Source organism: Nyctereutes procyonoides, unplaced genomic scaffold, assembly GCF_905146905.1.
Source record: "Nyctereutes procyonoides isolate TBG_1078 unplaced genomic scaffold, NYPRO_anot_genome, whole genome shotgun sequence".
Lineage (NCBI taxonomy): Eukaryota > Metazoa > Chordata > Mammalia > Carnivora > Canidae > Nyctereutes > Nyctereutes procyonoides.
Genome location: NW_026575133.1, coordinates 14,582,113 through 14,605,793, shown reverse-complemented (window position 1 = coordinate 14,605,793; position 23,681 = coordinate 14,582,113). Strand labels below are relative to the sequence as shown.

The 23,681-nt window shown below is 48.7% G+C and overlaps 1 protein-coding gene across 2 annotated transcripts in view; it reads right to left on the bottom strand.

Moving 5' to 3' along the window:
• The window catches only part of RBM20 (RNA binding motif protein 20), a 181,258-nt gene that overhangs the window by 2,164 nt on the left and 155,413 nt on the right, over window positions 1–23,681 (bottom strand). For both annotated transcript variants that reach the window (XM_055300525.1, XM_055300526.1), the window contains exons 8-13: window positions 21,026–21,105; window positions 18,549–19,218; window positions 12,429–12,533; window positions 10,664–11,324; window positions 8,947–9,081; window positions 2,212–2,333 (exon numbers count right to left, since the gene is read on the bottom strand). In XM_055300525.1, coding sequence (XP_055156500.1) covers window positions 2,212–2,333; window positions 8,947–9,081; window positions 10,664–11,324; window positions 12,429–12,533; window positions 18,549–19,218; window positions 21,026–21,105 — 1,773 coding nt within the window. The remainder of the gene's footprint in view (window positions 1–2,211; window positions 2,334–8,946; window positions 9,082–10,663; window positions 11,325–12,428; window positions 12,534–18,548; window positions 19,219–21,025; window positions 21,106–23,681) is intronic.

Here is a 23,681-nt window from a genome sequence, read left to right as displayed (position 1 = left end):
CTCAGCTCCCCAACAGGTGTGCTAGAGAAACCTGAACTGCACTTGGCAGGCCTAAAAGGCTTAGTCCATGTCTGGCCCTGACGTGCCTGGGGACTGCAGGAATGGCTCTGGCCTACTATGGGGAGGTGAGTCGGCCTGGGGCTTTCGCCCATAGGCCCAAAACACAGTGTAGTCCACTGCCCTGGAAAAAAAATACAGGATTTAGAATTAGAGGCCCTGGCAAGTCTGTACTCATCCTAACTTATTGAGTGACCTTGAGCTGTGTGGTCTCCTTGAGAGCTACATGATCCAGGCTGAAAATGCCACATGAGAACAAAAGCTCTCACGCTGAGGTATCAGAACCTGTTAGAAAGATTTTTTTAAATGAGGATTTTCAGGCCCTGCCCTAGAGAGAATGAGTAAGCAGGTGTAAGGTGGGTCCAGGAAGCTCCATTTTTAAAAGATGCCAGCTGCTATGAGGACCACAGTTTGGGTAAATCAGGAATAGATGATCTCCAAGACTCCATCCAGCCCTGCCATTCTATAGGTTTTATATTGTTGGGGTGGGGGATGATGATGCCTTCAGGGAAGACGGCCGCGCTCCGCTGGCTCTGTGAAGCCCAGTCTGAATCCTTGGTCTGGCCATGTTGGGTCTTCACTGTGCTCCTTTAGGAGAGGCCAGGACTTGGACCTGGGGCCCCATAGCTTCCTTGGTCACAGAGCAGCTGCTCCCCAGAGGAAAATCAAGAGGCTTAAATGACATGAGTCCACACATAGGCAATGACAATCCCCTGGAGATGGTGACACAGGCCATGCCATTATGGGTGTTGGTTTGCAAGATCAGTAAAAAAAAAAAAAAAAAAAAAAGTAAAGTGATAAAGAATTAGGCAATCTGTTCCCAGGCCTGGTAATTCACCATCTGCATGGCCTTGGACAAATCACATAGCCTCAGTTTCCTCAAGTATAAAACTAGACTTGGCCTATATCTGAGTTTCTTAACTAGGGATGCACATTCGAATCACATGGAGAACTTTCTCAAATCATGTATTCCTGGACCAGCACCCCCCATCCTACTGAATAGCTTATATATATATATACACTTTCAAAACACTGTCCAAGTGATCTATTTCACATCTCTGGTTGAGAAACGCTCAATCAGCCACTCTAACAACTTAACTGAGACAACGATGCCTGTTCTGGAATTAGGGCATGCTGCTACCACAAGGGTCTGCTGTAGGGGAGGCCTTAAGTGTCAAAAAACTAGTCTGACTCCTTGTACTAAAAACAGAAAGCGCCTTGGAATACTTATCCCTGGGCATCCGATACACCATGCTTTTCATTAAGTTACTACACCCCAGAAGTTCCAACATGCTACATGTTAGCTAGGTATATATCATAGAGCTTATTACCTACTGTCTGTCATCGATTCTAAGACAAGGCTTTTTTCCCCACACACATTAACATCTCTGATTTTGAGATGCATTTTACAATTGATGGAGTCTCAAGGTTTACTTTGCAATATTTTTTTTCCTGTTGGTATCAAAAAAATGGTAGTGTGTCTTACAACTGCTGGCACCTTAGATCGGATGAAACACAGTATAGAAAGTATTTTTTATATGTCATGTTACTATACCATAAAACATACCTATTTTATTTATTGCGTATCTCCTATACTAGACTGGAAGCTCCAAGAGGGCAGGGATTTTTTTTTTTTGAGGGCAGGGATTTTTATCTTTGTGTGTGTGTGTGTGTGTGTGTGTGTGTGTTGTTGTTGTTTTATCTCTAGGGCATAGAACAGTGTCTACTACACCGTATGCCTCTGATAAATAGTTGCAGTATGGATGAACATTTAAGTAGAATATAATGGTGATTTTTATTCCAGCAAACAGGGATACTGCATGGGGGAATGGAAACAAAGGGAAATGTCTGCATCTGGAACATCCAGGTTTTGTGAAAAGGGGTCAGCGTCAAACACGGGCCAGGTGATCACTAACTTGAGTTAGGTCAGAGGGAGAGGCAGATACCCCCAAACCTGATCCAAACAGAATGTTGTAAGTACTCCAGTGGAGACAGATGCCGTGAGAGCAGAGGGAAGGCAGCCACCACGTGGAGCAGCCTGGTGGAGCTGGGCCTGGGGAAAGAGCCGTTCTCCACGTGGTAGAAGGAAATAGATAACTCCCAGACACACAGACCAGGGAGCCCCGGGGCCAGGGCAGGGAAGGCTCTGGTTACCTGTAAGTTCCTATAGTGGACGGCACTGCGACAGTGGTTTATCTTCGCCATCTCCTCACTCGTGTAGAACAGCCCACACAGCTTGCAGTAAAACCCAGTCCTGGGCACCACGAACTCCACCCCTGTAGAAGGATGGGGGACCGACAGGCAGGACTTAGGAAGGCCACGTGAGACCCCTGTGGTCCTGCCAGCCGACAGGTGGAAATGAGAGCAAAGAGCTCCATCCCTCGCTTGCTGTTGACTTTGGCTGGTTATGGAGCTTCTGCAAGCCTAGTTTCCTCATCTGCAAAACAAGCCTGAGAATAGCGTCCTCCTCGACTGCATTCACAGGTCATTGCGAAGAAAGGGATGCACTCCCTCAGGGGTGACGGGGTGCTTCACAATTCTCAACTCTGCAGCTGCTCCTGGGAACTAGGCCCAGACTCTCCTGTTATCAGCCTGCTTCCAGGGAAAGCAGGAGGAAGGAGGCTTCTTACATTTCACTGGTTGGTTTTCGTTTCTGCATGTCGTACCCCTCTCTGTAGCTGTTACGGCCAGGACTCTGGAAAGATGCTCTCATTTTAGTTTGTTTTAGAATTCTACTCATTCAAGTCATTAGAATCATCCTAATGACTTTACTAATGACATCTAATATTCATCAGAGTCATTCCAATCAAAATATTTTCTTCCATACTACCCTATATGCAGAGTGGCCTTGGGGGGGGGCAGTTTTCATCATACCCCAAGTACAGTTGTCTCCTCCCTTTTTCATGCAATCCTGCATCATAAACATTTTCCCATCCTCCAGACTTTACATCTGAAGCACCCATCAGTAGCATTTTATTTATGATTCGCTAAATAGAAGTCACAGGATTCTGGGAGGCCTTTTAATTTTGAGGAAAGGAAATAGTGCCCTGAGGACCAAAGAAGTGACAGTGACACAGAGGATTCATCTTCGAAGGGATGATGGCTACTCCTGCTTTTGCCCAGGTGTTCTGAGGGTCATCCTTCTCCTCTCGAGGCCATGGTCACCAGAGTGGAGAGGGCACAGACCAGACTCTAGGTACCTGAGGAGGCTGGGGAGTCAGCTGAAGGCCCCTGTTTCAGGGGGCCGGGCGGGGGGGTTGTTGCTGCTTGGTTTCAACCCATTAGGGAACTACAGGATCAGGGCTGGCAGCTCAGAACATGCATCCTTGAGGGTCCTCACATGGACACTTAAGCCAGGCCTCGCCGCTGCCCTGCTGGCAGGCTGGGGTTATGGGAGAACCGCAGTGGGGGGTGGGAGGGACCCGCTGCTGCTGCTGGCAGAGAGGGAGAGAGGCCAGGTCTCCATCAAGGCGCTGCGTGTGACCACAAGTCTGGGCTTCCTTCACTTGCATCCCCCCCACCTCCTAGGAGACCGAGCTAAGTGCACCGGAGACCCTGTCATAGAACAGCAGCTTAGACTTGTAATTACGGGTTTTTTTCTTTTATTTATTTCAAAAGAGCCACTTATCGGTATGCAGTGGCAGGCCTGAAGGGAGGAGGGAGCCCGGGAGGCCAGCCCAAGGCCTGCCTTGACTGATTGCTCCTCTGTGGTTTGGGGCCTGGTTTTGGCAGCCTCCTCAGCCAGTTTTAATTGCCACATAGCTCATAGCCCTGCCTACAGCAGTCCCCAGAAGGGAGGGGGCCTCTCTTGGGCCAGCTGCCCAGAAAGAGGCTGTGTCCCTCCCCCGCCTCCCCCTCTTCCCACCCCCACTGCAAAAGACAGAAAAGCTCCCTCCCCCACCGCCCGCCTGTGGGTGGCCAGCTCGCCCCTCCACCTCACACACAGGCTGGTGGCAAGGGAGCATGAAGCAATGCCTTTGTCCTCTGTTCCCACAGGCTAGTTTCCTCCTGCTGTGCTCTATAGGGAGCAGATGCCCACAAGAGACAAGATAAAGGCAACTGGAAAAGGAGAAGCACCCTCCAGAGGCCACAGGGAGCAGAGAGAGGCCCATGAGCAGAGCTGCTCCCTCTAGCCTACCCCAGACCCCGCAGGAGGGGTCAGTTGGGTGGTTTCACTGCAGAACCCCAGTTAAGGCCTCCAGCATCCTCTTAAGTTTTCCAAGAGGCCTTCCAGCCCCTGTCCTGGGTCCCCAATAAGGGATGCTACTGCCTCAGAAGCCGCCATGGGGTGTAAAGCAGGGCCCAAGCTGGCAGCTGTGGGACTCTGGGTGAGATTTCACTAGAACAAAGGTTTCTACTGCCAAAAAAAAAAAAAAAAAAGTTTGGAAGCCACAGTATAGTGGAGAGAAAATGGAATTTAGAGTCTGAAAGATCTAGCTCTTTTACTTGCACTGTGTGACCTTGGGTATATAATTTAAACTCTCTGAGATTAGTCTCCTCATCTGTAAAATAGAAATAATACTACCACAAAGAGTGTTATGGGAGGCATCTATCATTTTGCCTGGTGCTCAAAAAATATTAGTTTCCTGACGAGTGTCAGACATTTCTCCACAGAGGCCTTCTTGCCCTCTAACCAGGGCGGCCTGGAGAACTCAGGCTCTGAAAGTTGGCAGCTACTGTTCCCCGCCCCTGCCCGGCACCCAGTGGCTGGTCAGGCAGTACTTGGCGGTTAAAAACACTGAGGAAGGAGAAGCCTGAGGAGGATCCCTGAGTAACTGGGAGTTGCCATGGCACTACCCGCCAACACCACCTCAGGACACCTCTGGAAAGTAAGGGCCATGAGTGAAGCTATAGCGTCAAGGAAATGGTCACTGCCCCAACCCGTGCAGAGCCACTCTGTCCTCCCATTTTTCAGCCTCTATTAAGCATGACAATTAAAGCTGTAGTTGCTTTCTAATAATAGCTCCTGGCCTGGGTAATTATAACTCCATCATCCTAGCAAAGACTGCAGTGGGTAGAGGGGGAGTTTGCGTGTTGCAGGCAATGGCCTTTGGTTCTGGAAATGCGGGCCTCGGCAGACTCGGGCTGGCTGGGGTCACCCAGAGCTGGTCTGAAATCCATGGCAGTGCCCTCTCTCCATGCCACTTCCCCCATGTCCACCCTAGTCCCCGAGCAATGGGCCTTCATCCCCCTTCACTCCGGATCCTTGGCACTCCCCCCATTCGCCTCCCTGCTCTTCATAGGGACAAAGCCTGAAAGCTGTTCCCTACCTCCAGAGAAGTCTCTGTAGGAGTGATGGATTCTGGAGCATAAAGGTCCTGCAGCCCCAGTGAGAGGAAATGGCAGCACTCAATAACTACTTCATGAATGAGTAATAACAGTAGAGAACCCTCCTACTGGAAGATACTAAGACCTTACAAGTACTCACTCATTTCTTCCTCACACTAACTATACATGATAGGCTTCTATTATTACCCTTACTTATTGATGAAGAAAGTCAAGAAGTCAATGAGGAGAGGTGAAAGAGGTTGCTCTTTGATCCCCAGGCAGCTAAGATTTGAACCCGGGGAGTCAGATTCCACAGTCTGTGCTCTTAACCACTGCACAAAAATTGCCTTTCCTACATTGGGCTTCCTGAACCAGAGGAACAGGAGGGCGGAGTGTCTCAGATTAGAAACCCTGAGCTCTGACCTGAACATGCTGTGTGATCTTAGGTAAGTATCTGCTTGTTTCCTCTTCTGTCAAATGTGGTAAATGGTATCGTACCCCCACCCACTGAGATCAATAAGATACTGGGTCTTAAAGCTCACCCGAAGACTACCTGCAACACAAAAGTACAATCTGTTATAACCCCAAGCTGGAAACAACCCAAATGCCCATCGAGAGGTAAATGAATAAACAAAATGTGGTTTACCTGTATCCACAATGCAATACTCCTCAGCTGTATAACTCCTGATACACCCAACAATTATCAGTGAATCTCAAAATCACTATGTCGAGTGGAAGAAATCAGGCAACACAGAATATTCTGTATGATTCCCTTTGGATTCAAACTAATATTTAGTGTCAGAAACCCCCAGTGGTTCTCTGGGGACTGAGGTATGGGAAGGGAGGGATTACAAAGGAGCTTCAGGGAATGTGAGAGGTGATGAATATGTTCACTGTGTTCCTGTGGTAATGGTTTCATAGGTGGACACATATATCAAAATTGATCATCCGTTCACTTTAAACACGTGCACTTCATAACATCAATTATACTTCATTAGAGCTGTTTTTAAAAAGCAGAATGAGATCCCATTTTCCTAACAGGTTGGTAAAGATTTAAAACTGATAACGTCTGATACTGTTAAAGGAGAAAAGAATGAGAATTCTCGCTCTGGCAGTGAAAACTGGTATCATCTTTTTAGAGAGCAATTTAGCAGCAATTATGAAAATGTGAAATGCAAATATACACACCGCCACAACCCCTACCTCCCCCATATCCCCCACTGTGGCCCCCCAATCTGGAATGCTGTTCTGCAGAAACCCTGGCACACATACAAAGGTGACAACATGTTTGGAAGGCAGCAGATCATAGAGGTAGCATGGCCCTATGAGTCAAACTACTGGGATTTGAATCCTGACTCCAGTGTTTGCTAATCATCAGCTTTGTAACCCTGCATCTCAGATTTCTAAAATAAGGATAAAAATATTACCTACCTCATAGGTGTTTTTGAGAGAGTTAAATAATGAAGTAAGTACTAGAAATGGTGCTTGCATGGTAAATGATAAAGATAAAAACTTAACTATTACAGCATTTTAACAATGGCGAAAAAATTGAGAACATCTTAAATGTTCACCGGTAGAGAACTGGATAAGTAACTTATCGTACATCTTCTTAAATGGATATTTGCAATGGTTAAAAAGAATGCATTGTCTGTGTAGTGATGTGAAGAGGTCTCTAAGTCCCCCTGTTAAGTTAGAAAAGCAAACTGTAGAACACTCTGCATATGGTGTGACCTAGTCTCTGTGGGTATGACCGTGACTACCTTTGGAGCAGGGGAGAAACTGGAGGGAAGAGATACAACATTTAACATTGACTTAACATGGCCCTTATTTTTTTTTTTACATTTTTCATAATAATCTTTCACACTTTTTGGAATGAAAAACAGTTCAAAAAAAAAAAGACATGAATTACAAGGTAGTAGAGCTTATTCTTAATTTTTGCCTGTGTATGTCATACAGATTCCAAGTTCTTGGATGCCAAGAGACTTGTGTTACATTTCTCAACTGCCCCAGAGTGCTTTGCATGGTGCCATGCTATCTAGAAAGTGCTGCTCAGTAAAAATGGGTAGTCTGTGACAATGAAACATGTGAAGGGCAGAAACAGTGAGAAAAGTTTAAAAGAAGATGAAAAGAAAAAGAGAAGCCCAGGATACCTGGGTATTCAGTTGGTTGACCATCCGACTCTGTATTTCAGCTCAGGTCACGATCTCAGGATTGTGAGATCAAGCCCCTCATCAGGCTCCACACCCAGCATAGAGCCTGCTTAAGATTTTCTCTCTCTCTCTTTGCCCCTCCCCCCCCTAAAAAAAAGAAAGAAAAGAAAAAGAGAAACCTGATGGAAAGGGTGAGTCTCCATACTGACCAGCCCCTCCCTGAGCAAGTAGACATGTGGTCACAGCTCCTCACATAACTAACCCACCTTTCTCTCATTTCCTTGCAACGCTTTCCCAAATGACACTTTCCCAAGCTGTCTCTCCAGTGGCTGCTACCACTCCTTTGTCTCATTGCTTTCCAACCTCTCAGGGTCAATGGAAAGACTCATAGATGACTGGAGTGGGAGTCCCCAGGTTAGCGGTGGTGTCAGAAGCTCCAGGGACACTTCACTCCCTACCCTGAGACTCTATTACCTCTCCCCTTTGAAAATGTGTCCGAGATAACCCTATCATTAATCTCCCTTCCCACTCATCCCCAACACTTCCACTACTGAAAGACCACTGACTCTGATTCTTTCCCACACTGCAGGTGAATAAGTAAGGCTCAGGCACCCCCACCATCATTCCTTGGGAGGCCTCTGCATTTGCACATTTCCTGCTCAAGGCCTGAGCCACCCCCTGCTAGGTTCCTCCCCTGCCCCTGCCAGCTGTACCCCTGGACCCTTCATCTGGAGATTCTTTCTCTGGCTGGGCCGCCTCCCTGGCCAGGTGGGTTCTAACAGCACCTTCCATTCCTGGGGCCTCTGAGAAAAGTATTTTTACATCTCTCTCTCTCTCTCTTTCTCTCTTTTATTGACTTATTAATAAAGGACTTGTAGTGTCTAGAAGAAAAATATATTCCTGGTTATGACTCGTCTGAGGTCACGCAGTCATCCAATAAGTAGAACAGGAAGGAAAGAGGCCCAGGTCTCACTCTGTTCAATGCTCCCTCTACCAAATATAGAGTGTCTGCCCCAAATGCAGTCTCTTCAGCATTGTTGCCCCAGAGAAGCTGGTCCCTCAAAAAGAAAAAGATGTAGCCTTGTCTTGGGAAGGGCGGGGGCAAGGAGAGCAGGGAAGCCAGTAGCAGAAGAAGTTCATTTCTGTTGACTTTGGGCAGCCATTGGGCCTCCCATCTCTGCCTGACTAAAGGCTGTGTGGTCAGGAATAAAGCACTCCCAAACAGGGAAATCCAGTCTCTCTTTGCTCTGGCTCCTAGGGCAGTGCTGTTCAGGGCCTGATGCCATGAGGTATGAGGTCTACTATCCAACGACTGAAATTGCAAGAAACTTAAAAGATACGTACCGTCCGTATACTGGTTATTGAGCACAACAAGGAAATGACAAGAAGCCCTCTCGAGCTCTAAGATGTTACCATGGCACTATCATTTCCTGGAGCTGCATGCCCAGGAAAGACTGGGTGCTTCACCTACCTAGAGGAATGCTAAGCTCACTGAACACATCCTCTGGTTCCCAGGAAGGCAAAGACAGGGGCTGTTTCAGCTCCACTTCCGTGTATTCTGGTGACCTCACATCCAGAGATTTCATTTCCACGTACTTGGAGTTGTCTGCAAAACATGGGCCAAAACAGAGAAGTAAGGGAGCACGATGTACTTCAAAGATTCTCTGCAATCCTACACTGGCCCTGTGTGATCAGGAATGGGCCTCTGCACTGCTTAATGACATGAAGCTAGGGCGAGGACTGCTAATTAGAACCAAAATGCTGTAATTGAGAGTTTGCTCCACTGCCAAAAGAACGCCACACACACAAACCCTTGGCAACTCTTCCCCTTGGGTCCGTGGGGGATGGGCTGCTGGCTCCTTCAGTTGGGATGATCTGCACCTTGCCCTCCAACTCAGAAATCACTCCCTCTCTGCAGGCAGGAGGATCGCCGGAGGGCAAATATTGTGCTGACGCCTCTAGAAGCAGAGGCTGGCACAGAAGGCAATGTCATCTTCACCTCAAGCTTGTTTAGCAGTGTTATTAAATATGAACTCCAAACACTGGGTGAGCTAATAAGCCATGAGCACCAGTGCGTGTTGAGACCTATATGGCAGAAAAAAGGGTTCAATCAGGGCAAGGCGAACATTTCGCTCCTGCTTTATTCCTGCCTTGAGCAGACACAGCCCAGGCCTCAGTGTTTCTCTGGCAACAAGAAGGCAGTTCTCACGGCAGTTTCCATGGAGATTCGCAGGTGAAAAACAGTTCGGGTCAGCCTGCCGTGGAGGGGGGCCTGCGCCTCCAGCTCCCCGACCCGCTCGTACCAGCCACAGGGCACTGAATGGGAACGTTTCTTTTCAAGCCTTTACTCAACGGTTTCTGCCCTCGACTCTCATACCCCTTCCTTCAGCCTTCAGAATGCTGCAGGCTTTCTGGGAAATGAAGCTCTAGTTATTTTCACTCAGAACTACTCATCCCGAAGGCTACTCCTCTTCCCTCCTCCCTCCTCCCTCCTCCCTCCTCCCCACTGTAGCCCTTGATGGATCTTTGTTTCCACTTGGCAGAGAAGATAGGGCTTAGCCTATTTTAAACTCTGTCTCTCATGATGTCATAGTGCCAGGCACAGACACAACATCACCTGCAGTGGAGTGGAGGCAGAGGACAGCCTGGGACAAGCCTCGTTTCACGGTCAGGCTGTGGAGAGCAGTGGGTCTGCGGCGGTAGCAGGGGGAGTGGGCTGTACCCACCAGGAGCTCCTTATTCCTCCCTCTGCCCACTGGGTGCTCCTTCCTTGCCTCGCACACTCCTGCCCCCTCACCCAGGCCTCACCGAAACAACAGCCTGAGTGGTCCACCCTTGTGCAGGCCTGAGAGGCTGCAAGGAACTGGAGCCCCTTGGCCTGCTAGCTCAAAACTTCTGCTGATTTTCATTGTCAGAGTCCATCTGGGCTCCCGGAAATTCAGAAAAGTCTGTCCTATCTGAGTTTGCTTCTCAGAAAACATGTGGCCTCCTATCTGATTTCCTTTACACCATTTGCCCCAAAGCACTAACTGTTTAACCAGGCCTTCCAAAGCTGGCTTTCTGCACCAGCTTTAATGCTGGTTGAAATCTCACACATGTTGGTTCCAGCCTGCACATGCCCACACACCTCCCTAGGTGAGCAGTGGTCCCATCAACCCAACCGCACAGGAGAAAAGGGAGGTAGTTACCCTGGGTCGACACTCCTTGGCAAGCCTGGCTTTGGAGGTCGGTTTCCGGGCGAGGGCTGGCTTTCCCCTCCTGGGGGCTGCCTTCACAAGCCCCATCTTCGGGGGTCCCCCTGGCCTTGCAGTCATCGAGAGGTGGGCTAGGCTGCCGGGCCCCCTCCTCTGCTGGCTTGGGGGAAGACATTTGCTGGAGTGGAGGGGCCAGACGAACATCGGAGCTCTCCCCACCCTCTGCCTGCTTCTCGTAGCAATCTGAACCCTCCAGTGAGAGGCCTGTCTTCCGTTCAGCTGGCTTCCGCTCAGCGTCCAGATTTAGGCCAGGCATTTCCACGTCCATGTCACTGGGACAGCTCGTGGAAGCAGAAGGCAGGTCTTTGGGCGACTTGGGGTTGATTTCTGTAGCCCCATTCCCTACTGGCTTCACTCCCTCATTGGTGAAATCCTTGGCTACGTCCAGGTCCAAGGTGGTTGTCACACAGGGACATATTTCTGGGCAGATTTTGTCCTTCTGATCAATGGGCACAATTTCTTCCAGTTCTGGGATGTCAGGTTCCATAATAAAATCTTCCTCCTCTCCAACCTCATCCACTGTAACCAGCTCCTCCATGTTGGTGGGATACCAGCTCTCTCCTTCTGCCTCACTTCCACTCTCCCACTCTTGCTCCTGAACCAAAATGCAGACAAAAAGTCAGAGAGTGACTGAGGAGCAGGTCTTAGTATTCAAACTGAGGGCCCCTCAAACCAGAAAGATCCTTAGCACCCTTACTTCTGCCTGGGGACCTTTACTGGGTAATCAGGAGTTATAAACCCCTCAAGTCCCACATCTCTGATTCATCCCTAGAATGAGGCTCAAAACAGCATCGAGAGTAAGCCCTTAATGCTTAATCTACCATGTTTAAAATGGCACAAAGAATTTCAAACCCTGGTATAGAATAGGTGTTCCACAAACAGTTTCTGAATGAATGAATGAATGAATGAATGAATGAAAAAAGGTATAAACTCTAAATAAATCAGCTGGCTGGAGTTATTTCCTTGCATGAAGGCCATCACTAAATGTAACTGCAGCAAAATCCCCCCCCCCCGAATTCCCCCAAGCTCCCTTTCCCATCAAGGGTGCAACTTTCACAGCCATAGCTCATACTTGGCCCCTCCTGAAATTTTCTCATGTCCCCAGCAGCCAGATTTCGCAGATCAGCTTCCCTGCCAGTGATACTCATCTCCCCACCTCTCCTGACCAGAAAGGCACAAAGCTGGCCGTGTTCCAAACACGTTTCATTTTGCTGAGGCAGCCACAGCACTATAACTGGATTTTTTACTTTAATTAAGTAAAATAATCTTTACAAGCACAGTAGATGTTTTGTTAATCCCAGGGTCTGGGCATGCTGAGGTCAGGGCCCCAGCTTGAGCATCCAAAGCTCCCCTCTTCCCCCAGCCCCTCCCAAGGGACCTATTTTGGGAGCCTGGCTCTGAAGCCTGAGTCTTTTTTTGGGCACATGTTTTCTCTTACGAGCACAGCCAAGTCGCTGGAGACTGAGGCAGAGCCCAGGCGTGTAGTAAAGATCTTCTTAATAAAGACTGTGGAGAGATCCCGGCAAAACCATTCTTTCAAGAAGTGCTGGCTTCATTCGTGGAATCATGGGTGGGGTCTTGGATACACACCATGCAGCAAGTGGGGCGTCACAGGGCAGGATGGGGACTCCTGACACATGCTGCCCACTGGCCTTCACGCAGATGCGACTGTCCTGCCAGCACCTGGGACAAACTTTACCTTCTTTGTCCTTGTGTCTTCTGCATCCGAGAACTCCATTTCTTTCTCCTTCCTGCCTAGTGATGAGGCGCTTTCTTTCATGCCCTCTTGCTCCTCTTTTCCAGCCTGACCAAAGGAAGAATAGAACAAACCAAATCAATGGTGAGTGAGCAGTGACAGAAGAAAGAGGCCAAGAGAGAAAATGACACTGGGCTCAGCTAACAGTCATCAGGTTGTCTCACAGACACCATTTCCTTTGTCCTCACTGAACCCCTTGGAGGCAGGTGCTTTTTCTTTCACAGATGAGGAAATTAAGGATCAGAGAGGTTAAGTAACTTGCTCAAGGTCACATAGACAAGTGGAGCCACAGAAATGTCTTAATGGTTGGACTGATGTCTTCAGTGGGGCAGAAATCCCTGGCAAACTGCATGTGTTTAACAGTTGTGAAACCTACAAGCAGTGAGGGTGAGTAAAGGGACCAAGGGTAAACTGGCCCTGGGGTTGACAATCATCATGGTGACATCTCCCCAAAAGATCTGTTTTGGCCATAAAAATCACATCCAAGCCACTAATGGGTAGGGTCCTCTCTTTGCCCTGGAGCTATAGCCCAAATTAGTAATCCCCTCCCGTCCTGCCTCTATTTCCTCCCTCAAATTCACTCCCTCATGATAGCTAGTGCTCATGTCTGAGAAATCAAATAACTGAAAGCAGGTGTTTGGTTGAGAATGAGAGTCTCTGATCAGCCTTGAAAACCAGGGTCAGCAAACTATCATCCTCAAGGCAGTCTGAACCAGTGCCTCTTTTTATGTAATCTGTGAATTAAGCAGACCGTTCCGATTTTAAATAGTTGCATTTTTAAATGATCACATAAATACCTACATAGTATCTTCACTTTGGCTTCTTGGCCCACATAGCCTAAAACATTTACTGTCCTCTGCTTTGTAAAATAAGTTTGCCAACCCTCATTTTAGAAGTTTTTGGAGGATATTCTCCAATGACCTCAACTTTGGCCACCAAATCAATGACTCTTCCTGGACTTTCTCAAGGGCACGTTGCATTTTCTTGACAATTTTGGCTGAGGTTGGCTCTAAGTCAATGATTCTAGTTCTGATTTCTAATGACCAGACACACCTCTCTTGAGTTGACAAGGAGCCAGCTGGGGCAAGAGCTCAGGGCTGACTGGTTTAACCAGTTATTACCAGACAGGGGAAGAGAGCTGAAATCCTTATGTCCTTGCTCTTTCTGGTATTTAGAGCAGAAGATCCCTCTGCAAGCTCTGCTCTAGTCTTCCAAGCTATCCTAAATGCAAAGTAGCTCCAAATGCCTTTTTAGCCTTTAGAATCCATAGCTTCTACCAACAAGAGACCTGTTTCTTTATTTTATCTCCCTGAATAAACTACCTATGGCCCTCCCCTGTCCAAGTAAGTAACCCTTACCCTCCCCAAGCAATTTCTACAGCCACACACCTAGGTCAACACAGTAGAGACCCCTCCACCCCCCAGTTCAAGCGGGGAGAGGCAGGGACAGCCTGGCTGTCTGGAAGCCCCTCGCCAGTTGGATCCTGGTGCTTCCTCCCTGCAGACAAAGGAAATGGAGCAGGGACTTCAGTGTACCCCATGTTCTGGGGTCACTTCATGTGAGAGTAGCAGCTTAAGGAAAACCAACAAATGCAACCAATGTACCCACTGCCCACACCAGCTCACAGATTAAGATATTAGGTCACAACTGTTGCGAGCAAGGCCTGCCTCCGTAGGGCTAGGTCTACTGATAAACCACCTCCTAACTGTTCTCCCCATCCTGCTCCATAGTCTCCTCCTAAGTCTATTCTCCCCAAGGCAATCAAGAATGATCACTCCAAAATTCAAAAACTACCATAATCTCACTATATATTCTTGCTCAAATATTTCATTTGCTTCCCTTGCACTTGGGATGAAGACAAAAATCCACAACCTGCCCACAAGGCCTTGTCTGATATGACCCCTTGACAGACCAGACAAACCTCCCACCATTCCAACCCGGCTCTCTGTACCTGTAACACCGGCCTCCAGCCACAGGGCCTTTGCACATGATGTTCTGTCTGCTTTCCTTCCTTTTCACTCAGTGAAACCAAACCCATCATTCCCTCAAATCTCAACAGTCACATCCTAACACAGGGAAGCCTCTGATTCATCATAGGCATTAAGCAGTGCATACCTCCATCACCTTCTTAGCACTCAACACCCGTGCTCTTCCACTCATCTGAGGGATTGATCAGTATACCTTTCGACTAGACCATGAGCTCCATGAGATCACAGGTCATTTCAGCTTTCACTCAGAAAGGTAGCCCCAGTGCTAGGTGCTCTGTGGACATTAGTCAATAAAAGAACGGAGACTTGAAGGCTTGAAGGAGTGGCAGAGGCTGCCTCTGTCATGCTTGGGTCTCTATCTAGGCTCCAAATGAGCATGATTAGTTTTTCTATTTCTGCCTCCTATGGACTATTTATACTGGGGACTCCTGGGCTCCATCTGGCCCACAGATATGTTTTGGCCTATACAGTTTCTAAGATGTGGGACATTTCCTATCTAGACTTTGGTGCTGCTTTTCAGAAAACTGGGGGATCTAAGAGCTCAGGCCATGCAGCCCTGAATGACAGCCATAAAATGGAGCTGAGCACAGTGGCTAACTGCCCCCAACAGACAAGTACCTCCTCCTCGGGTGGCCATGGTCCCTTCTCTCCACGTTGGCTCCACTCCTATTACCTGGTTTGTATTCCCTGCCTGGCTTCCCTGCTCCAGGCATCTGGGTCTGTACCTTGATCACACTTCTAGTAAGGTGAAGGGATGCTTTCCTGTGTTCACTGTACTCAGTGACTTGATTTCTGGGGTCTTATGCTCAAGGTTGGGTCCTATGTGTAGATTTGGCCACCCACCAAACACTGAGCAGCACACACACTGGCCTCTCCCACATGGGCACTTTCTCCAAAGATCTTAGAGGTTCTAAGCGAGCACAAGCTCATTAAAGTCCTACAAAAGCCTTGTGATCACCCTCATTTCACAAATGAGAAAATGGAGGCAGAGAAGAACAGGGTGTGACCTGGTTCTCAGGAGCCAGGCCTTTGTCTCCAGGGTCCGGGTTCAGTCATTTCTTTCTTCCTTCAGCAAATACTTATTGATCACTGTGTCAGTCCCTGATATAGGGACTGGGGACACAGCAGAGAACACTGCAGACAAAAATTCCTGCCCTTGTGGAGGTTACATCTGGTGGGGCGGTGGTGTGGAGGAAATAGCTACTAAGTAAAATACAGACAGATATCAGGGGATAAGGTGGGCCTAGGAATGGTCATCAGAGAAGGAAGAGAAGCAGGTTGGAGTGGTTTTACGTAGTGGTATTTCTCTCTAGGAATAAACATGTGGAGAGCGTGACAACAAGTAAACACAAAGGAGAGGAGGAGGGAGCCAAGCTGACTTCAGCGGGGAGAGGCGCCTAGGCAGGGGAACGCATGTAAATGCCCTGTGGTGGGAGCTGCCCTGTATATTAGGAGAAAGGCAAGGACACCGTACTCAGCCCTGCTGCTTCTATCTCTAAGTCCAACCACCGCCTGTTGCCTGACTCCTGGGGCAGCCCTGGTGGGTGGGGGTTGTGGTTGTCCTCAAGATTGTGATACACAGTTTAAGATCAGCAAAGAAGACTTGGTTCTGCTGATATTCCACCAAATGGTGTTTGGCTTCCTGGCTCCAAACCCACAGACACAATCTGTTGGGGACCCCAGCAAGTCCCTACTGACCCCGGTATTAGAGGGTATTAGAGGTAGAATCAGCTAGAGAGACAGAATTTGGGGAAACCCATGGGACTTTCTGGGCATCTTTTTTTGCATCAGGGCTCTGGGGATGACCCACACAGTGTGTGTCACCTTAAATGGGCAAACCGATGACAGCAGGTGGGTAAAACAATAAGGTTACTGAGGAAGAGCAGCAGAAGTGTGGGTAGGATCGGGAAGGGGCAGCTCCACCCCTTTGCAGGTGGCCCATGTATGAGGTCCAGGCTTGAGCCCCTGCTCAAGGAGCTGTTGTTCTCTGTCCCACGGAGCCTCTTATTGAGGCACTGACCCATCACTAGCCCCTTAGATCCCTCCAAGCATGGACGCACTTCTTAAAAACATCCTCTGGTTCACAGGTCCTCAGGATCCAGTTCCAGTCCTCAGCCAGGCACTGGAAGGCCTTCATGGGTCCACTTTCCACCCCAGGTCCCTAATCTCATCTCCTGAGCTCCCCTCGATAGGCCAGTCAGGAGAAACTGCGGCAGACTCTGAGATGGGCAGACTACAGGGTGTTCTGTCCATGGAAGGCTGGACAGCAGTTTGTTGTCTAGCATGCCCCTCCAGGAGGTCTGATCCCACAGGAGTCTGCACGTTTCTTTATCTTGAGCTGAGTGATTTTGCATCCCTGTAAACTGCAGGAGATGAACAGTGCAGATGATTCTCGATCAGAGAGGCAAAGGAATTTTATATTTTCTATCTATTGAAATACATTTCTGCATTCCTGATTGCATCTCCATGGTGCCTGCTCTCTGGATTTTTTTTTTAAAGATTTTTTATTTATTTATTCATGAGAGAAACATAGAAAGAGAGAGAGAGGCAGAGACATAGGCAGAGGAAGAAGCAGGCTCCATGCAGGGAGCTCGACGTGGGACTAGATCCCGGGACTCCAGAATCACGCCCTGGGACGAAGGCAGGCGCTAAACCACTGAGCCACCCAGGGATCCCCTGGATTCTCTTTTGAACCAGCCTTTACATTTTCTGGCTCTCTCGTTAATTAATGTGTTAAATAACATCTTTGACATGTATTCATTTTATGTTTGCATAAGGGCCATGATTTTACCTTTCAAAAACATTATCCTTTAACATGCCCTAAAGAGGCAGCCACACTATCTGCAGGTTCTTGAAACCAGTCTTCCTTTCTCATTTTTGCCCTCACTGCTTCCCAAATTGCTTTTCCCCCCACTTTCAATACCCAGCTCAAGTGCCACCTCCTTTGTGCAGCTGTCCCCCTCTCCTTATGCAGAGGGAATGCCACAGGGCAGCTCGTCCACTACTCTCCTCCAGCTCGGGCCCCACTGAATGTAAATCATTTTTGCAGCTCTCCTTCCACCATTAGACCTTGGTCTCTGCCACAGCATGGACCACATCCTTCACCTTTGGGCCCCCCATATCTAGTACCACTACCCACCAATGCATGGAAGAGTGAATGCAGTAGTGGACAAAAGTGTGACTCTGCAGTGTCCATAGAGTTGAGAATTGGCTCCTTATTTCAACTAAGTCCCTGTCACCACCTCCTGAGTCAGATACACATGTAGGATTTTTTTTAATTGGGCTCTTTATGCAGATCCCCCTCTCCAACATCCACTGTCCAGCTCCTACTTAAATGTAGGTGGTTTTGGCAAGAAGTGTAAGTCAAGTTAGAGTGTGAATTTTGTACCCAGAGTCCTCATGACCCACTGTGTGAACTGAAATCATGTAGTAGGTTATAAGCCCTTTCAGACGCTTGGATGAAAGGTGCCAGCCAATTGCCAAGCACTTTTATTACAGTGGAAGTAACGCATTGGACAGTGTCCAGAGGCAGCACACCAAGCCCTGGGCAGCCAGTGTAATTTAGTGGCTGGTGGCTGCTTCTCTTTACCCCCTCTTTCATACTGCAGGGTCGGCAGATGCTTTTGGCAGAAGAAAGGATGGAGCAGATCAAACCTAATCTCCCAGGGCTGAGTCTGTGGGTGCAAGTGGCGCCCCTCCACCCCAGACACACACAGGGCCACAGAAGGCCTTTGCATCAGGTCGCTGCCTAATGTCTAGCACAGGCAGCAGCATGCCAAGGGATTCAGAGACCCATCACTCTATCTCCTGACTGTGTGTCCTTGGGCAACTACCTTGGGCTCTCTGGGCCTGAGTTCCCTCATCTATAGCCCTAATAGTATTACTACCAATATTCCTCACACAGTTGCTGTGAAGACTGAATACCTTGATTGAGATAAGGTGTTCAGTCCAGTGCCTGGCACAGAGTAAACCTTCTGTGTTTCATTCATTCGATAAAAGTGCATCACCATTACGTGAATATTACTCTGCTCGGAAACCTGCCTCTCCTTACCTGGGGAAGAGATTGCATCATTACCTCATTCCCTGCCATCCCGCTTTCTTTTCTGTCATCAGCTCCTTCTTGGTCTCTATCAGGTCTCTTGGTTCTGTTTTTCTCATTTTGCTTAGACTTGGTGCTCTCAGGGGTGCTAGGGACCTTCGGCTCCAGCCCGTCTTCCTTGCCTGAGTCCTCGGGGTGGGGGTGTCTGCTTTCCCGCAGCCTGGCCTCTTCTTTCCTCCTGGACCTCCCAGGAGCATCCTGCTGTTGCTTTACATACTTGTCCGATTTGCCTTTGGGCTCCTTCCGGTAGTAGCCATCTTCTCGGCTCTTGTAGCCCGACGCAGAGTGGGGAGGGCCGGGGGACCCGGGCCTCAGGTGCTTTTCTCGGTGGCCCCTCCCTCCTTCCAGCCGCTCGTCTAGCTCGGCTTTGTCCAGTTGCCAGGGGTAGTGTTTGCGATCATGTGGCCACAGGTCTGCCCTGTCCCTTTTGTCCTCCCCGTTCTCCCTCCAGGGTCCCGGGTCTCGCTCCTCCTCCCTCCTGGCATAGGGCGAGTGCTCCCATGAGTCCCGGCTGTTGCCCCAGTCGGCCCTGGTGGGGCCCAGAGGGCTGTGGGAAGAGCTGCAGGAGGTGAAGCTCGGAGTGTGGGACCTCGGGGACAGTGACCGGCTCACTGGGCTGCGAGACCGTGGCCTTTCTGGGCCATACCTATTAGAGAGCAAAAGAGTGGGTTTTAGAATCTGCGTGTCCCAGCCCCCATGTACCATGCACAGATACAACTAGCCCCTCGCACAGACACACCCACACAGAACCCCATGAAGACACACGCTCTTCATTGCAACTATAGAGACAACACAGAGAGTGGTATAGGAAAGAGCTTTTCCTCCCTGGTGGCATCTAGGAGGAGGGATTTTTCCTAAGGACAGTCCTGGCCATCTGCGCCCCTATACTCATTCTGCTCCTGGGAACTGGGATAAATAAATGGATTGGTTTGGCTCCACTCCATCTTTCTTCCTCTTGGAAGGAAGCTAGGCTCAGGCAGCAGGCAACTCTCTCCCTGGAATGTGGGGAGGTTGTCCTGGTCCAGCCTGGTGGGCAAGGCTGCCTGACCCTGGGGTTCAATTACTCAGCCCCTTGGCTACAAAACCAAAGCCCCAACTTCACCTGACTTCTACCATAATAAAGGCAACCTCTTGGCCTCCATTCATCTTGTTTTTCATCTCAGTTTGTTCAGATCCTGGGCATGGCAGGAGGCTGCTAGTTACTGGGAGGATGAGAGTGAGGAGGGCAGGTTCTGAGATTCCAAACCAAAGAAGAAGGAAGGCCTTTTGGGGTTGGATTTTTGGAACCTTAGAGCTCCAACCAGTTCGTGTTTCAGATGAAGAGATTGAATCCCAGAAAAGGACCTCAATCTGTCTAGGATTTAGAGCAAGACCTCTTAGTTCCTCCTAATACTGCAGAAATGCAGGCAGTATGGTATGGCTTTATACATGTTTAAAAAACAAAACAAAACAAACCATTAAAAAAAATCTCAAATAAATGGAAATTCCAAACTTAAGCAGCTACATACAAAGATACACACATACATAAACACTTTCTCTTTTTCTCTCTCTTTCTGAAGGTTGTTTGTGTATTAAGCAGACCTACTTAATCATATATATATGTATATATATATATATATATACCCATTATTATAAAAGAATAGGTGATTTTCATTTGGTTCCCAAATACAGGTAGCCCATGAAGCCCTCACTAACCAGAGGAAACTCCGATGTGGATCACTAGCACCAGGCTGCCTTGACCATGGGTGGGGAAAGAGCCTGGATCCAGCCCTCTGCAGTGACGTGAAAGCGCCATCTGTGGCAGCCGTGGGTAAGAACCATGGATTGTGCAGGCCAGGTGCTTGCCCCTTGGCTCTCCACAGGGGCTGTCCTTGTAGGGCAGCAACAGTGGGAAACTTGTAGCCCCAATTTGGCATGGTCACAATTCCAGTAGGAAGAAATGAGTTTGAAAACTGAATTCATTCCATGTTCAGAGTAGGTGACTGGGGAGGTCACTCCCCAGGTGAGGAGGAGGTTCACTACTTTGGGGGGGTTTACCTGCATCTACATTCAGCTCATGAAAAAAAATCAACAGGTGGTTCTAAATAGACCACACACACACACACACACACACACACACACACTCTTTCAGGTAGTTTTAGCAGAGTGTAGACTTGCCCCAAAGAGTCAAATACCACCAGAACCCTTCCTCTATATATTCCTTTCCAACAAAGGAGGAGCAGATGAAGAAGGGAGCTTACCATCTTGCATTTTCCTGAGGCTTAACCTGAGCAGCACTTCTAGACTGGACTGATGACTTCCATCAGGCACATGGAAAAGTGGGGCCTAGATAAGCTGATGGACAGGGCAAGGGCAAGGGAAGGGCACGGTTGACTCAATACCCCAAAGAATGAGAGACAGGAGAGTGTCCCAACTACCCGAATCTGCCCTGATGTCCAGGGCTGGGGCCTCACCTGTCTGCTTCCCGGAACATGTCCCTCTCCCTCTGGGAATGCATGTCCTGGATGATGGCAGCCACAGTTTTTCCAGGTTTCTAGGCAAAGTCAGAGAGGTCATTATTAGATCAGAGATAGCCATGCAAACACAAAAGGGAGCAGTGAGGACTCAGATCCACGGCCCAGTCCACCCAAAAGGAAAAGTACCTTTTTAGAGGAAGAAAAAGTTTAATCCAGAGCATGAGGAGTGTGAGCATTAAGCTGAATGGAGTGACCCTGACCATTTGGGTACCTCTTTATTGTAGACCATTTCAAACATACACAAACGCACAGAGAATGGTATACTGAACCCCCATAACTCCATTTCCATTGTCAACAATTCTGACCAATCTTGTTCATCTATACCCCCAACCTTTCCCCCACCCTACAGAATATTTTGAAGCAAGTCTCAGACATAGGGTCTTTTCATCCATTCTATGATGACACTGATGTTGCTCGATAACCCCACAGGGGACCATCCACGGTGCTCATGATCAACACATCTTGCTGCGTTTAAGGGTGAGAATCCAAGCCCCGTGCTGTCCCAGGGAAGCACTGGCATACTCAGAGGGATCCACCTTGGCCTGAGAATCTCAACTCAGGAAGAACAGCCCAGCTCTGCCCCCAGCTGACTGGGTGATCTAGGGTCAAGGCTTGTTGTCTGTGGGAGACTCACTCTCTCCACCTATAAAGGTGAGATAATGAGGCCCATCTGGTATTCACCAACAGCCTTGGGGCATGGTGGGCTCCGCTGATAAAAGCCACAGGTTCTGGGCCTACATAAAAGGAGCTGCTGGAGAGTCTCCTCTGACCTCAAAAGCCCTGGGAAGATGCTGAAACCTTCCAGATGAGCCCTGAACTTGTCACAGCCTGGCCCTGTCAGAGCAGCTCTGATCCTTCTCGACATTGCTTTCCAGAGTCTCCATCCCTTCTCACCTGACTCCTTCCACCTGGACACCCTCTGTTTGGCCAATTCACTTCTGCTTTCAAGCACTACTCAGTAATCTTTCCCTTCTTTACACAACCAAGTCACACTGCCAGGACTTCTCGAAGCTCTCGTACTTATGCAGTCATGTTTAAGTCTTGTATAATTTCCACAAAAATAGGCTGTCTCTTCAGTTACATAGCAAACTGTCCCCAAGTGAGGACCAAGCTCCCTGTACCACATATTATGTGGAGAAGACCCTTTATCACCATTTGCTGATAGAATCTTCCTAAGAGCACCGTGGAACATATTCAACACTGCTTCCCAGTGCCAGAGACCCTCTCTGTGGCTGGGAGGCTGGCCAGACCAATGGCTCTGAAACCAGGCCCTCTAGCCCCAAACCACCCGGGACCCCACCCCAAATCTACTGAAGGAAATCTCTGATCAAAAGAACCTGAAAATTCCCCTGACTGGGAGACACTGGCTTAAATTATTCCAAGTTCCCTTCTGCATAGAAGATGCTAATTCTGGAGAAGTCTTCTGTAGAACAACCCAGAAAATACTTCTTCCAGGTCTGCAGGAAGAAAAAACTCACTTTTTACTATTCCTTCAGATTCACTCTTTCCCATTCATTCCATGTATTTGCGGGGCACCTGTTATGTGAAAGGGCCCCGAGGATTAGAGACTCTGCCACAAGTGTATAGGGAGACATGATCGCCAGCATGAGGAAATATTCAGGAGAGGAGATGAGAAATACCTTAAATCTTCTCTTTGTCTACCTTCACCCTCCACTTTGCCTGGGTGGGCTAAAGGTAAAGGTCGAGAGAAAAGACCAATCAAACCCCACACACACAACACCCCGCTCTGCAAGCCCTGGTGGGAGCCCAAGTGGTGGCCCCTCTGACCCAGAGATGCATATGGATCTGGTGTTTTGCTGTCTACCTCCCTGGGAGGCACTTCCCCCTCCTCCACCCCTGCTCTGAGCGGACACAGGCCCGGCCAGTCACAGGCTGGCCTTCCCTGGCCACAGAGATTGGTTCAGGGAAGGACATGTGTCCCAAACTAGCCCAGTAACAGGGCCTCTCAGGACTTCTGAGGAAGCTACTCTGGAAAAACTCTGGCTTTCTCCGTGAAAGAAACAGGAGGATGAGAAGCCAGAATTGGTGAAGTCCATGAAGCCATGACGCCACCTAGAGGATGGAATTGGGGCTGTCAGGGGCCGTCCCAAGGAGACCCCCAAAATAAAGCAAAGCCAACAGAAGGTGAAATGGAGAAGAGCCAAGTCCTAATGATATCACTTAGGCTCTGAGTCCAGCTGTACCCGCAGCCAGGGCTACTCCTGGACTTTTCGTTTACAAGAGCCAATAAATTCCTGGTTTATATTTTAGTTGATAAGCTTAAATGAGACAATTTTCTCAATTTTCTGCCACTTGCAGGGAGAAAGTCCCAGCTGATTCATGTCGACATAGGGCCCATGTGCATGCATTACTATGTAATTGAAGTACTACATTTTGAGATGCTTTCACAGAGAGCCATTGTGGCAGCTTGGGAGCAGAAAATCCTTTCTAAAGGGCAGAAAACGACGTGTTCTAGATCCCTGCTACTCAAAGCGTGCTGTGAGAACTGGCAACGCCTCCTGGGAGCTTATTGGAAAGGCAGAAATACAGCCCTGCCCCAGGGAACCAGAAACTTTAACAGGACCTGCCAGGG